The sequence below is a fragment of the Pelobates fuscus genome, chromosome 4 (genome assembly GCF_036172605.1).
Source record: "Pelobates fuscus isolate aPelFus1 chromosome 4, aPelFus1.pri, whole genome shotgun sequence".
Taxonomy (NCBI): domain Eukaryota; kingdom Metazoa; phylum Chordata; class Amphibia; order Anura; family Pelobatidae; genus Pelobates; species Pelobates fuscus.
Window position 1 is genome coordinate 133,464,039 of NC_086320.1, and position 17,195 is coordinate 133,481,233.

Sequence of the window (17,195 nt, forward strand, 5' to 3'; positions counted from 1 at the left end):
TTGTTATTGTTTGTGTTTTAAACTCCTTAGACTTGTTTACATTTTCACAGTAAGGGCTCCTGGGGCAGAAATTAAAGCAAAGCAAAAACAAACAAGTACGCAAACAAGAGAGAACAATTTGTGCACCAACGCTACAGTGAAATCTGTCACTTGGAACCTAAAATGCTTAAGACACAGCAACCTTATTAGCTTGGTGAAAGAGATTTGGCCAGGCAGTATCAATATAAAACAATAGGATTACGAGCCTACAAAAACCATTGCAAAGAACCCCCATTGAAAGTGTGCAAATAAATATATTTCATCTACATATTTTTCATGCTTGGCAACTAATTGTATTGCTGCTTATTTGTTATAAAACAATGCAAATCATATCTAATGACCTTCTGATGTATAAAATACCTTAACACACTATTAAAAGCTATAGTCAGACATGCTTTCAATGAAATCTCATATGTTGTAAACAAACCACACAACAGAAAATAACAGCTGTAATTCAACAAATGTGACATGTTAGTGAAAGTAGGCTTAGTACCTACATGCAAACTTCTATATACGTTTTTAGTTTAAATTGGCACGTGCATAACCAGTGTATGTGCTTTAAAGTGTTCCATGGTTAATCAGTTTAAGAGCTCTAATTTATCATGGGTCAAATTCTTTCATATGTCTATTATATGCAGGTACACCACACAGTTATACTATTTTTGTCATTTACAAGAAAGGGAAACTAAAAGGAGATAAGCATTGCAAGGATGACAACTCTCATTAGCTGCTTAGAATTTTGAAAGATCAACATCTATTCAATAATTAAACTTTATTCATAATGTATGACATATTAACTTAAAGCGGCGAGCTCTAGAGGTTAGGTTGCTTGGAGAGCTCCTTCGGTGCTCAGGAATTTTTTTGCTAGGTAACATAATGTGTACTGTGTTCTTAGAAAAGCTACAGACAGAAAGCTATGATCTAAGTAACATTGATAAATTGAATATGTAAATTGTAATCTTTTAAAATTAAAGATATTATAAACCTGATAGTAAAACCTACCAAGGTACTTAATGTTGATTCAGAAACAGGAGATGGAGCAGAAATGTCACGTACATTGTGCCAAACATACAGCGAATCTTCAGAACCTTAAAGTAAATAAATGACATAAGAAAATGTTTGAATTAATTATAGAAAGTATCTCAAAATGTGAAGTGCCAAGCACGAAGATAATGCAACTGCATTTTACTTTTTGGAATTTCCTATATCATTAACCATAGTGAATTACTAAGGAGAGAAAAATAAACATAATTGCTGGAAAGGTTGAGAGGGTTAAAAAGAGGACAACAGTTAGTACTGCTACAAGCATACATAGGGTCAGTCTAATGCAGCGTTTCCCAATTGGGGTTCTGCCAAAATTTCGGGAAACAAAATGGCTGCGGGTGGTGAAGGAGCACTCTCTCTTGCTCAGCTCCCTCGCGCGCACAGCAGTGATGCTGGAGCCGGAATATGACGTCACTCTGGCATCACTAAGACTCGCGCGAGGGAGCTGAGCAGGAAGATCACAGCTCCCTTGCCGCCCGCACTGTACACCCGCAAGCAAGGCACCCCACTGGACCCCAGGGAAATAGAGACTCCATGCCAGCACTCCCAAAGGTAGGGAGGCTGGGTGGAGTGAAATTTAAATCAATAAATCAAGTGTGTGTGTGTCTGTTAAGGATTTTGTATGTGTGTTTGTCAGTGAGTGTATGTGTGTGGCAAAGGTGCCTCTGCCAAGTGTTCCTGGAGGGGCCTGGTGGCTAGCCTCCTGCCCAAAGACTATGGGCCATGTAAAAAGACATGTTAAAAGTTGACTGCCATGGAAAATCCGAACCGCTGAAGCGATCTGAGTGATTTTAGGATATGATGGTCACTTAGATCAGGGCTATCCGTGAATGTGAAAAAGTGTTGTGAAATTGCGTGTTTTTCTGTACCTGGAGATAATGGAGTTTGTACAGTTCCTGACTCAATTATCTCTTGGGCACGGAGGAGGAGTATGTTGAATGTATTGCTTGTATGTGCCTCTCCCCCTCCCCCTTTTTCCTGTCCTATTGTTCCCCATCAGTGTTCCCAGGGACACTGCCAGACCAGTTTAAAATAACTGTTTTGTCCCTCCTCAATCTCCCATCATCCCTTGCTATTGTCTGACCCCACCCTTCCCCTTGTACCATAGTGCTCTATCTACCCTATTGTATGTAAATGAGGCTGTTGGGGGTTTAAAATGTGTGTATAAATTGTGAGTGGGGGCGGGGCCTGACTGTCATGGAGGGAAGACGTGCCTAACTGAAGATCTACAGATCTTTGCAAAAACGGATGAAAAGGCACCCCTCAAACCACAATAAACAGTGAAAAATGACCCCAAGCGACTTACTGGCTCTCTGTCCCCACGGTAAACCGCTGATGCGGCCCGTGAGCAGACGACGGACAGCAGGCAATACCCTCAAGGGCATGCGGCCTGGAGCGCACTGGACGGGAACGGAGGCCGAGCTCCCAGCCTGGAGCGGCCCAGGAACTGACTGCTAAAAGCGGATAACTCACAACCCCCCCTCCAGGACCGGTGTGGGTGATTCCGGTCCACCCCTGGGAGTCCTCCCAAACAGGGCAGAAACGAACGGGAAACCAAGCAGAGGACTGAGAGACCCACCAAGGATGGCAGAGACCATGCAATGCAATGCAACAAGGCTCACTGACCAGCCTGGAACAAATCTTCACGGACTTCTGGCTCAAAATGGAGCGCAGGTTGCGGCAGAGAGCCCTGCAGACGCCCACCTCAAGCTGCTCACCCTGCTACCCACCGCCCGACCCACAGCTACAACCAACAGCCCTGGTGGGGCCAAAAATAGCGGGAAGGCGGAGGAGAGCCAGACAGGAATCTCACCGGCAGAGAGCGGCTAAAAGGAGAATACCGCTGAAACCAAGCTCTGTCACGCCTAGATCACCCTCCATCCTAGGGGCAGTCGTACCCCAGCCAAACGACCCATCTCACCGACTTCTATCACGCCCGGAGAGTCATTGCATCGAAACGCTACCGCACAGGCACCCATGGCGGGTCGCTGCACAGCCCCAACGAGGCATCGGATGAATCGCCAAAAGCGCACTGCACCCCTGATTATATGATCGGGAGACCTGACACGGCACAGTACACCACAACATGATACCAGGCATACGACCATCATCCTGCCGACCTGTCCAGAGAAGGACTTAAATAGTAATGTACTTAATAGTATTGTACTAGCTTATAACTTAGCATATCCATGAGCACTCTCCGGTCTATGTCTGCCACCTCACGCTTAACAAATACGTTAGAATAGCATGCCTAGCCATTTACAGTTTCGTAAATCTTCTCAGCATACTCAAAATTATGGTTGGCATATGTAGCCTGGAGCCTCTAGCACAATTAACTAAGTTTTATAGCCTGTAACTCACACTATGTACAAATACTGCGCCTTAACAAGTACCACGTAACAGAAAGCTACAGAATAGATAACCTCACTCACATAGTCAGCCGGTCTAGCTTGAATGTTTATCGCCTGTTTATCGCTATCACACCCCTGACTATTATTTTACTCTCGTTTGCTAACCTTTACATAAAACTAAATAAATGTGCATTTGTTCATTTTGCCGCAAATGTTATGCATTGTCAACTTCGAAGCATGCTACTGCTGTTGGGGCATGGCGTGACTGTCTGTTAAATTAATCCATGTACGAACAATAAAGAATTCTAAAAAAATGTTTTTGTTAAGTGTGTTTGTATTACGCAGTTCTGCATATAAACAGTTACTGTGAGTTAGGTACAGGGTTTCTGCATGTTATCAGTGCGGGAATAGGAATAAATAGGGCGTTGTGTATAACAAAGTTTTTTAAATGCTTTCTTTTTTTTGTGAGACCATCAAACACCTTTAAAAATTAGAAATAAAAAAATAAGAAGCCATGTAAATTGTCTACTCCCAGCATTAAGCCTCGGCTTATGTATGGGGAACAGTTATCCTTGCTATACCTGCTATACTCTCTGGAGGAGAGGTCTACCCACTGGGAGCTGGATCCAGGACTTGGGTCCAGGGTGGGGGGAGACGGCGAGACGCCAGCCAAGCTGCGGCAGCTAGGGGCTGGACGTGTCTGTGGTGTCCTGGTGCAGTGATTATGGTACTCTGTGATTAATAGGAAGCGTGAATTGGCGGAGGTATCCAGTCGGTCGGCCACATCTGGTGGCAGCGGTAAGATGGCTTCCTAGCGAGTGGAGAAGCATCCTGGGGACACCGGAATACAGTATGGACTACTACTAAGAGGGATAGCGCTAGCATCCGTGCAGCGTCCCTGTCTGGATGGAGCGAGCTAGCCTCAAGGCAGCGTCCCCATATGAGGAGGAGTTCCTCTGGAGACCACAGCGCAAGAGGATGGTCCTGTATCAGAAGAGAGCATACTGGACTGGAGATATACCACTCGGAAGGAGCTCTGGTACGAGGAGAGCAGCCCTTGGATGAGTGGGTGACGGAACTGTGAGACCTGGTCTGAAGGAGCTGTGGCTGGACGCGGCTTACCGGGCGCGAGCGTGGTAAGCAACCCGGTGCGACCAGTGGATGGCTCAGGATAATATGCCAGTGGGTGAGGACTACAATGGTCTGGGCTTGCTGTGGGAGGCCTTTGAGGAGGACGATGACTTTGGAAGTCTGGCAGAGTATCGGCTCTGGGACATCCGCAGCATCAGGGAAGCCCTGATGGATTTCCCTAGAGCTGACAACCTGGGGCCAGACTTGATCCATCTGTTCACCATGGAATGGGAACTGGAGCAGAGATACCAACGCCTGTTCAGCTCAGTTAGGCAACAAGGTATCCTGCAGGGAGAGGAGACAACCGGTCTCTCTTCCCAACCCCAGTTGGAGTTACTGTGAGTAGAGACAACCTGTCTCTCTCCCCAGCGGCCGTCTATCCTGCAGAAAAAAGTTATTGTCAACCCCTGGTCTAATGAATAGTGCAGGGCAATGTAGAGCTAAGAAGAAGAGAGGAATGGTAATACATAAGAGTTACGTACAGTGAAGTTAGGGAATTATTTTACATGTCCCATAAGTAAAGGCCAAAGACCTAAACAAATGATGTAATATGGGACATAAGTAAAATTAAATGAGTATTATGGAAAAATAATGCAAATTTGGAGTTCTAGAGACATATTACAGGAAGCTGTAAAATTGCAGAGATTAATTTCTAAGAAATAAAAGTTGTGTTTTAAATAATACGATACATGGGGGATTATTTTCTATACAATAAACAACTTGACTTTCAGCCATGTGGTTTATCACAAAATCAACAGAACCCCTTAATTGCATTATTTCCCAAAATATATGATTCATTGTCATGTCTTTGCTCTAGTTCTATAGTTTCATGGTTTATTATAATGTCTCTTGAACCCCTAAATAGCATTAAAACAGACCCTTACTAAGCATACCAGTGGCTGGACTTGCAGGCCTTCCTTCCTAGATTTTTTTCATGTAGCATTGTATATCACAATTCCATAATGACAATGTAGCTCTGCATTGTTGCTTAACTCCTGTGCTGCAGGTACCGCAGTGCACCAAAAACAATGGCGGTGCAAAACATTTTCTCACATAGAGTCCTTTATGATACTCAAAGGAGAAAATAAATAAGGTGCCTTCAACCCAGAAGTATGACGGAGAGCTATATAATTTGCATTTCTTAGATGTCTTTTTTGAAAACTCTAAAATGTGATGTATGTTTATTCAATAAATTTCAATTTTAAACTTGGATCACTATTATCACTATTTTGAATATACATCAGTTATAAGGAAATAGAAAGCTTTTATTTCAGTTGCAGAAAAGAACTAAGTGACCTCTAGAGTGCAGTCAGAGGATTATAAATACATGCTGGCACATTGTAGTAACACGTACTCAAACATTTTGAAAGAAGGACTGTAGATTTTCTGACTGTATGTACGTATATTTAGAATGGTACTAAATGCTGAAATGGAAACATATTACAGGAAGCTGTAAAATTGCGGAGATGAATTTCAAAGAAATAAAAGTTGTGTTTTAAATAATACGATACATGGGGGATTATTTTCTATATAATAAAATGGTGGTGAACTTAACACCACTGTGCAGTTTAGTGGAAAATAAACGTCCATGTCTTCCCAAGATTAGTGGGAGAAAAGAGGCAGCTGCCGTTATTTAAAATAGCTGCCATCTGGGACTTAAACTCTCAATAATCTTGGGCAGCACTGAGACATGCATGTTACATTGCTGCCCTAGCAATAAATACCACTCTGTAACTCTTCCACTACATGTCATTACCACTAACCACTGCATTAAAAAAATAAAATAACTAAATTAGTAGATATATTGCCCAGAAATATGCATGTAATTTATTTGGAATGTTTTCTTTGAGGGTATATGAAATCTTGGCTTGCAATCGCTGCAGATCTAGTAGCGGAAGAAACAAGACCAGCTGTCTTGTGTTTGGTGTATTCATTTAATTCTAACATTAACCTTTAATCCCTACACTACACCTAACTCCTATGCTACATTAACCCTATACACGATCCTACCCTTAACAAAAAAAAACAACAAAAAAAAGGCATGTAACATTAATATAAATGGATTCATATTTATATTGAAATCTAATTAAAAATTATATATATATATATATATATATATATATATATATATATATATATATATATAAATATAAATATAAATATAAAAGATAACATTTTGCATGACTTTGCCCATCAGTGTACTGGAGATAGCAGAGTAGTCAACAGAGTAGTGGAGAAAATTTATATCCACAACTCGAAAAAAAAAACTTAATGTCAAACCTACAAATCCAAGTTCCAGTGCATCTCAATGAATTTACCCTCTGAGGGCCTATTATCTCACTGGATCACTAGAAATAAACCTTTTTGGTGTGAAGAAACATTATGTGGATTGAGCCAATCTTCAGTACATTAAGTGCATAAAGACTTATATGTGACAAGGATCCAAAATCATTCCAACAGGCAATGAGAATACACAGGCAGAGAAAAGCTATTGATTGAACCTCCAGAAAAGTACCTATGTGAGCACTTTGCATTATTACTAAACACAAAACGTTTGCTTTCTTGGCAAGCAGGACTGATAAAAATCAATCATTTAGTGAAGACTTTGTGTTATTTTCTGCTGGAAGCTATGATTGTTGTTCTTGTGGCCAGTTTAGGAACACTTTAAAGCAAAGGTTTTCAGAAAATGTATGTAAACATATTTCTTGGTGATAATCCTTATAAGGTGACACATTAGATTTTTCTGCAGCCCTTAAACCGAAAATAAATATCATCAATAAATTAAAAATGTTATGTCTCTGAAACGGCCTTCACTGGCCGTCTCCCTCAAATTCAATCATCATTAGGAGGGTGGGATAGTGATTAAGTGGAATCCCATCAATACCCATCATCTAGCAAACAAGAAAATTAAACTCATAAAAATGGAAGAGCAAACTATACTGACATGGAACATCAAAAGTTTCCTCACACTATTGAAATTTGTATCCTTGACGGATACAGGGCATTACTCTGGCTAATATCTGATGCATAATATTACTACTGTCCACCTCATAGCACAAAAACAAATATATGAAATGGTTCACTGTAAGCAGCATGGTGGTGACATGGTGAGTCTATGGCTGCCATCTCCATGTTTTTGCTTTCTGTGTTTTGGAATGGTTTGGTCAAAAACACCATGACCAATCAAATTTTTAGAATAATTAGGAAACTACACTTCTACAAATTATTCTGCACAATTCTGTCCAAAAATGCTTGGCTGAGGTTGGATTAGCCACATCCTCTTAGCTTCTTGTAGTCATATAGGTTGGCAGTAACAAAGCATGTGACAATGCAGAAGTATAATGTGTGCAGAATTCGTGCAGGTAAATCAGGAAAACTATGGGTTCTTGAGACAGCCTTAGTTTCCAAAACATATTGTAAGAAAACTGGGTCGCACCATAATTACTAAAGCAAGTTGTAGTGCTCATTTTCTTTAGAATGCTCATTTTATAGTTTTTTTTTTTTTTTAAAGACCTAATTCTAATTATCGTACAAATGTTGTTTTATTTGGTTTTAACTTTTTTTTTTAATTTGCATTTATTCTAACATCATATAGTGTTTTCCTAAGGAAAAAAAAATATTTGATGATTTCTTGAGTGGCTTAAGCATTTGTATATCCCTGTAAATTTGAAAATTATCTAATGGACAATATTACATTACATTTTTCAAACTGTCTCAGCTAGCACACATAAAATACAACAGCAAATTACAATACAAAATGAAATGTTGCATAGATTACAGAAGGAACTTACTAGTCATATTTACGGTGTTTGCCTTGGGTCCAACAACAGAATGACTGAAGTCAAATATATAGCGTCCTAGGTAGCAGCTTTTTACCATCTGGCTGACTTGTTCATAGAAATGGTAGTGCTGCAACAAGATCTGAAGAGCAGGTTTACCTTCTAGGGACAATCCAGACTCCTCATCATGCACACAAGGGCCCTGAGAATAAAGAGCAATGAACAGACTTGATTAGTTAGTCATTATTAAAGAAGGGCACTTTTGCTGTAGAAGTGGAGCTGTAGAGGTGTGTGTGGGTTTGTTTCAGAACATTTTAAGTGACTCTTGTCCAACTGACTGTAGTCATGTAATTTAAAGAGTGCTTACAACAATGAAGTGTTTTTAAAAAAAAAAAACTAATTTCTAAAACTAAAGAAAAAAAATATTTTACTGTAATATTGCTTGCTATGGGGCTTAGTTATATTTTCATACACATCAAGGTATAAAACATGAGCAATGTGGGACAACTGGGCAACATGAGAACATGCACATGCAACCTGCTTCTCTAATTCACTTTATCAAATGCAAGTTGCTTCAAATGCTCGTATGGCTTGTTTCTCTTTAACAGATTGTTTTATACTGTTAATAAAAACGCCAATTGTTTCTATGATACCATTGCTGTCAGAATGGGAGTCCTTCAGGAAAATCTAATATGCTCATTCTCTTTTGATGTGCATCTAGCTCTCTATCAATCACACATAAATATTAGAGAAGGTTTGTGAACTACATGAGATGTCACCCTTGTCCAAGACTTAATGATAGTTAACAAGAAGATGATTAAATAATGATTACAAAACCATACGTTCCCATTTCTCTATGGAACAGACTGTTACCCTATTAAACTTTCATGTTTAAAAGTATGTGAACACCTTGGATAATCAGATCTGGTATTCTAGATTCAAACATTTCCGCTTAGTGAGGTACAGATCAGTAAAGGAATCATAATCAAATGAAAATGTTCCTGATGATCTCAGAAAAAAAATTAAATATTAACTGGAATACCACAGGTAAAAAGTTGACATCAATTAAACCATGTTAGAGACAAGAGTGAACATGATCACTCTAATACCAAGTTCTATGAGTCTTCATCTGTCTACAATCAAACAGCATGGTATACAATGTTTCAGGAGGTCACAATGAGGAGGATTCGAGAAAATTACAACAAATTCTTGGAATAAGACAGGAGCATAAAGTTATGACATTCCCTTTTACATGAAACATGCATTATTCATTCTGTAGAACATGACTGCATTAAGTGGATGTGCGTAGTTAACGGATTCCAAATTGGGAACATATTGGATCTACTAAATGTTGGGCAGCAATTTTAAGTCTAATCCAAATAGAGAGGGTGGAATTTATAAGCGTCCTGAAAAGAAAACCTACAGCAATACCATGAAAATATGACTATGACTACATTATTTGAGGCCAAGTACAAATTAAGAACAATATTTAAATATAATCAATGTGGATCAGGTAGATGTAAGTCACTGACAGCCTGCATGTAAATGCAACAACAAAAATTATTGAAAAGGAATATACAAGAAGCAGATAAAACAAACCTTTAATATGACAACTGCATCGTAAATCAAGATGTTAATACTCATGGGAACGTGTCCTGAATGCAATTATTACTAAATAATTTTTAATAATTATGTGAAAGTATTTTGACTTCTCCATATATGTAATTAGAGGAACACTCACAAATAGAACATCATTACTTTACTTCTAGTAACTGATAAAGTGTAATTTGCCGACTGGATCCTCACAAACAGCCCCTTTTGGGAATATGGCAGTAAAGAACATTAATGTGTTTTAAGCTTGAATGTCAGCTTTTACTGTGGCAAATGGCAAAGATGGAATGGGATATTCTGTTTTAACTACTAATATAAATTATTAAACAGAAGTTTGGGACTTATTGTTAGAAGTCTTAAATGAAAAAAAAAATAAACTTTTGCTGAACATTAGGAATTTAATTCTTGCATGAGCATGCTAAAAAAGTAGCACTAAGAATTCTCTTTACTTTTAACAGAGTAGCATACACTTTTAAGAAATAAACATGCTGGACCCTAACCTCTTGTGCCATTTTACCCTATTTCCTCTAGAATGTAACACTGTTCTTGTGAGTTCAACTCGTCTTTTTGAAATACTTGTCTGTTAGTCCACTTATTGTGCAGTGCTACAGAATTTCTTGGCGCTTAATAAATAATAACAATACTACTATCGAATGCACAATTAGGTGAATTATTTCTACTCGCTAGGTTATATTGGAAGTTTGACCAACTTCAGGTTATCACACACCTTTTCTTACACGTTTCTGATTACATGGCTATGATAAACCCTTGATTTGTAGAGTCACAAAAAAATTATATCCTATAGAGCCGATTTGACTTATAGCAATTATTAGAAATCACAATAGGAAAACATGTGAATGTTCAAGTACTATTCACACAGCTTAGCAATTCTTCACTTCATCAAATCACGAAAATGACTTCACTTTGTCCTAAACGTCACACATTTGGCTCAGCACTGGGGATGCAAGAAGTCTTAATTACAATGTACAGAAAGAGTAAGTTAAAAAAAACCTGGCCTGGACCAGGGCCAGCGCCAGCGCCACCTTTAGGCGAACTACGCATTCGCCTAGGCCGCCGTCCTGTCTTTTGCACCAATGCCCCGAAGGTGGGGGAGCCCTGTCACAGGGGCCCAGGAGGTGGCCATCTGCAGTGCTTTTAAGGAATGGCACAGCAGGCACCTGCTGACCTTGATTGCAGGTGCCTGCTCTGCTGTGAAATGCCGGACGGAGGAGAGGGGGACAGAGGGGGACAGGAGGCAGGCGGCAGTGTGGGCGTTCTTACTGCTTCTCACTCCTCCATCTGTGATGCCGGGAGCCAGAATATGACGTAATTCTGGCCCCAGCATACCAAACAGCATGCTGGAGGAGTGAGAAGCTGGCCCACACTGGACCCTGTGGAGGAAGAGAGGCTGAATTTGCCGGGAAAAAAAATGTGTAAGTGTGTTTGACTGTCAGTGAATGTGTCTGTCTGTATGTATGTGTCTGTCAGTGAGTGTGCTTCTGTCAGTGAATGTATGTGTGTGTGTGAGTGTGTGCCTGTCAGTGACTGAGTATGCATCTGTCAGTGAGTGTATCTGTCAGTGTGTGTCTGTGAGTGTGCTCATCTGTGCTAGTCTTAATTAAATTCACCAAATGCATTGAATACATAATCTATCACAGCGATAAATTATGTATTCAATGTACAATGTATGTATTAGGCAGTATGTGTGTATGGATGTAGGTATTAGGCAGTATGTGTGTGTGTATGGATGCATGTCTTAGGCAGGGTGTGTGTATGGATGCATGTATTAGGCAGTGTGTGTTTTTTGGATGTACGCATTAAGCAGTATGTGTATGGATGCATAAGGCAGTATGTGTGTAAGGATGTAGGTATTAAGCTGTATGTGTATATGGATGCACGTATTAGGCAGAATGTGTGTACGGATGTACGCATTAAGCAAAATGTGTGTACGGATGTACGGATTAAGCAGTATGTGTGAATGGATGTACGCATTAAGCAGTATGTGTGTATGGATGCATGTATTAGGCAGTGTGTGTATGGATGTAAGTATCAGGCAGTGTGTGTTTATGGATGTAGGTATTAGGCAGTATTTGTGTGTGGATGCATGTATTAAGCAGTGAGCAGTGTGTGTATGGATATAGGTATTTATGAGTACATTTCTACTTCATAAGTGGGCAGGGTATTTATCTCTGAGAAGCTGCTACAATGTTTCAGTACGTTATAGACACACCATCAAGGACTAATTGGTGTCATGGGAATAGTAAGATGTAAATGTTTGTCTTAACTATTTGATAGCAGACTGAATGTTTCTGTACTAGTCTTTGTTTAGATGTTTTACCCCAAGAGGTAGATATTCCCTCACTCAAACCGTTTGGTATATATTCTTGGATACTCTTGAAATAATATTACCAGCAACAAATTAATTTTTCGCTTACGTGACATAAGAGTTCCAGTACCAATTCGACGACATACGTAAACTACATTCTTAAAAAAGTTCTTCTGAGTTACAAATATCTTCTATAATAGGGAAATCAAACAGTCATGATTAAATAACAGAGGACTTAATAAAGGGACTGTGTCTCTTTAAAAATGATATGGAGTAGACAACGGCCATATTATCTTACTACAATAGAAACGACATATGATCTTTATAACAATATTTTTCCCTTTTAGTTATTATCAATTTACAACCATAAATATATAACGTACTAGTATCTTGGTTTTAGGTTTTATTTTATTTTTAACATGTTTAGAGTCTTTTCTGGGTATTCGGGAAGAGGATTGAGAGTTTGTAAATATGTAAATATGTTGATAAAGTTATTCTGAAAACTCCGCTTTACGGAGCACATTCATGCCGATCAATGTGTGACGTCATCACAGCGCGACCCGCGAGAAAGGGCGGGCGCGCCAAAGAGACATAAAAAGCATCTCACACTCACTCCCGATAGGGCCATTGAAGGGATCGTTGGATTCCGAGCGCGCAGCCCGTTACAGCACCCCACCGACGACAAACAGAGACCCTCTACAGCATCCAGCAAACAAAGAAAGATATAGGAGGACGCATTGGACAAGGGAGGACTCACTGGACGTCCCTCTATCCTGTCATAGACCGGAGATAATCCCTCAGTCACAGATACAACTAGAAGACGATAAAGGGAATCCTCTGACTTCTAATTGTGGTGAGATCTAACCATTAAGCATTTGGAGCAACATCTATATACAATTATCAGTGTACACATATTTGTAAATATTTTTCTCTTATATTTTTATTATTTTCCTTTTTTTCTTCCTTTTTCACTTTTTGGACATTTTTTCATTTTCAACATACATTTTTTCTACATTATTGATGGACTCTTGTGTACATTGTGTATAGCAGATAGAGGGCTCTCTATCATTCAGTGCCTCTGTGCACGCTGCTTTATTGTCATTTTCGGTTTATATTGGGGGCTTACTGTGTATATATTTATTATTGTTTAGGTGTCATGGTGAGATTGTAGATACGTTTTGCCATCAATAATACTTTTCGAGATATTTCATTATCTTTAGATATTTAATAAATTTATATTTGCAAGAATCAGCTCTACAGCATTATTTAATATAGAGTGCGGTATCATTTGTTGTTATAGGTATTTAGCAGTGTGTGTGTATGGATGTATGCATTAAGCAGTATGTGTTTATTAGGCAGACCTAACTGAAAACCATACGGCAAAATTTAGGCCAAAATAGCGGATCTAGAAGAATTCTCCAATTTGGCTACAGTCACAGTTCAGCTGTTTTTGCTTAAATATTGCAATTTGGTTTTCAACTCACTGCAATTCAGAGTTTAGTGAATAAACCTCTTTGCGTTTATATTTACTTTCATGAGGGGGCGGCAAAATGGACCTTTGCAGAAATCCTAGCATCGGCCCTGGACTGGATTTTCTGTGCACACAGTCACACTTATAGTGAGTGGTTTGGAGCATCACACCAACATGCTTTTGTCACGATTGGTAGGGAACCTAAACACACAGACAGGACACAACAGACAGAACTGCAATACCAGTCCTTAGAATGGCCGAGCTATGCAAAAGAATAGTCAAAGCAAGCCAAGATCAAAGGAAAATAGAGAGAGACAAGCCGAGGTCAGGAAGCAGAGAAAACACAGTAAACGTAAGACAAGCCAAAGTTCGGTAACCAATTAATCAGACAGAGTATAACGCGCTATTGGGCTAAACAAAGACCACAACAGGGCACTGAGGCAAGGAGGAGGATAGCTTATATACACACAGGGTGTGTCTGATTGGCTAACCTCCAATTAGTGTTAACCACAAAACGTGGGAGGAGTTTCGTCCCTCCCTCTGTGGTCATCACTGTGTGCCGGGTTACATGACCGGTCTGGCACATATATAAGGATGCTGCTCTGGAGTGTGCAGCGACAGAAACACTGTCAAGTCTGGAGCACGGCGGTGGGGACAGCCGCACGCCGTGGACAGGGACCAGATGGCGCAGCACGCAGTGACAGAGTAAGCAAGGCCGCCACCGCGAGTGGCACGGAGGCAAGGCACCTGACAGCTTTTCCAAATTATCTACTCCTGGCACCCAAAATGCACAAAAGGAGAAACTATCTAAATCAACTATAACTTTTCCCAGTAATTTGTCACACCATGCACATATTAAAATTGACTAAAATATCTGGAAATTATAAAATCTCCCCCCCAAAAAACAATGTATGTGGAAAAAACATAACATGTAAGCAGGTTGGACACTTTAAGGGGTGACCTGACTGTACCCTTAGAAAACATTATTGAAAAAAGCCTCATGGTATTAAAATTAACTGAGACAACCCTGCAGTAGTGTACCGGTAATATTTTTTGGGGCCATATGCAAATTGTAGGTTGGAAATTAGAAATTTAGGGAGCTTGTCACAATCCAGAATAATTTAATGGTTTAACAACAATTTGGCATGGACAAAGAATGTAAACTTATACTAATATCTGGACTTAATAAGGAGGAAAAAATGTCGGTGAAGAAGGTGTGCCTTGGGATAACCCATTTTTTGTGAAACTGCTGTAAACGGCTTGACACCCCTCTAACAAAAAAACAAACAAAAAAAAGAAACTGGGGACTTCTCATCATTGCACCATAACCACTACATCATCTAAAGGTTAAAGCACCCCTTGAAACATTGCATAAAACACAAAATATTGAGGATGCATTTCAAGTCATTTAACAAAAATAATTCTTATTTTAGATTTAATATTCCAAAATTAGTACAATGCATGCTGTGCATTATTCCAACTCATTTCACTTCTTTTGTTAATCCACATTTTGAATGAAAACAAATGTTTATATGATTTATATTTCCATGCTACTTTTCCTGAATTATGGCAACAAAAAATATGTTAGCTATGTAATTAAGAATCAGGTAAGATGGATTTAAAACTCTTATTTTGCATGGTACATAAATGCAAACTAAGCAAGCTTGATCATATGGAAATGTAAATCAAGAGAAAGTGAAAAGCAGTAACTTTGCATAGTTATGAAGAGAAATATCAACATAAGCACTTTTTGTGCTTGACTGCTAAAAGACAAACATAGAATCTGTGTAATTGAAGCTTAACAGAAAGAACAATCTTCAACAGGACAGCATCTTATTAACCATAGCAGCTATTGCCTGACTGACTGCCTGGAAATAGTACACAAATAAGCCCAAGGTTGGGAGGAAAAATAATGCCTGCTGTGACATAGGAATCACACAGATAACCATATGGTCTGTACATTGTTTCTAACTGAACTAAGAGTGAAAACGCAAATGTAAAGTGTGTTCTGCAAAATAATAAAATAAAATAAGTTTCTAGAAAACTGTTCTCACTCTGATACAGTATTTTGTCTGTAAACACCATATATAGGGGGAATAGTCACCTGAATGTTGGAATGCTAATAAAAGTAGGAAAAAGAGGAGGGGGAGGAAGGGGAGGGGGGTTAGCAAAGGCTGCAAGTAGAAGAAATACATCTATTGCTAGCTCTGATTAGATATACCCCCAATGTCAACACGCATAATTAAATGCATGCATGCTTTAAATTGTAATTTTTATTTCATTTTCAAAATTGCTTTATTGTTTTTTGCAGTTACAAAAAAAAAAAAAATATAGAACATCAATACAAACGTTTAACAATATAAACACAATAAAAAGGGAAAAACGACTTGAAACAAATCTCATGTTTTGACCAACGTAAAGTCTATTACAACGCTCCATAATTTACCGTGGCTTATAACAATATAATGTATACAAAAAAAATAGCATATAGCTAAAATACTAATTATCTCAACAATGCATTAAACTTGATTTTTCTTTTTAATATTATTTTCCCATGTAAGCCACTCCTGTTTTAGTTCAACTGAAAAAGGCATAAATTGTATAGTAGCTAGCTAATTTTCATATGTTATGAGCTGGCCACTAGCCTCCTATTTTAGAAATGGTTTCCAATATACAGGTATAATGGATTTTGCAGCTTTTAAAATATAACCAGTTATATTTATTTTCTGACGTGTTAACTGTAAACAGTCCTATTTTAGGAGAGAATATTACAATTGATGGAATAACTGATTTAACTAACGTGTGCATCAATTTCAAAAACGGTTTTATTTTACTGCACTGCCACTGTATATATGTCATGGAGCTCAATTCACCACGGTTTTTCCAACACCAATCGGTAGAATTTGGAAAAATAATCTTTAAAGGGCCATTGGAGTGGTCTGGGTGCCAACTCCCACTACTCCTAACCCCGCAACTGTAATTATTGCAGTTTTTTTAATAATTAATTAATAATTACATTGCAGGGTTAACTCCACCTCTAGTGGCTGTCTACTAGAGGTCACTTCCTGGATTATAGCAAGGATTTTCCTTGCTAGAGCGTCGCTGGACATCCTCACGCTGTGTGAGGACCTCCAGCGTCGCTCATTTCCCCATAGGAAAGCATTGAAATTCATTTTCAATGCTTTCCTATGGGGAGACCTAATGCGCATGCGCGCCATTGCCGCGCATGCGCATTAGGTCTCCTCGGCCGGTGGGCGGGATCAGTCTCGCCCACCGGAATCAGAAGGAGGAGCGGTGCGGAGGAGGAGACAGCGACGAGGGACATCGTCGCTGCCTCAAGTGAGTGACTGAAGGGGTTTTCACCCCTTCAGTAACCGGCGATTGGGGGGTGGGAGGGAGAGGGTACCTCCAGTGCCAGGAAAACTGATTGTTTTCCTGGCACT

The 17,195-nt window shown here is 39.3% G+C and overlaps 1 protein-coding gene across 1 annotated transcript in view; it reads right to left on the reverse strand.

Annotated features, from left to right (window-relative positions):
- RTTN (rotatin) overlaps positions 1-17,195 on the reverse strand; it is a 189,757-nt gene that overhangs the window by 56,380 nt on the left and 116,182 nt on the right. The window contains exons 34-35 of the mRNA XM_063451614.1: positions 8,357-8,546; positions 1,042-1,127 (exon numbers count right to left, since the gene is read on the reverse strand). Of these exons, the coding sequence (XP_063307684.1) occupies positions 1,042-1,127; positions 8,357-8,546 (276 nt within the window). The remainder of the gene's footprint in view (positions 1-1,041; positions 1,128-8,356; positions 8,547-17,195) is intronic.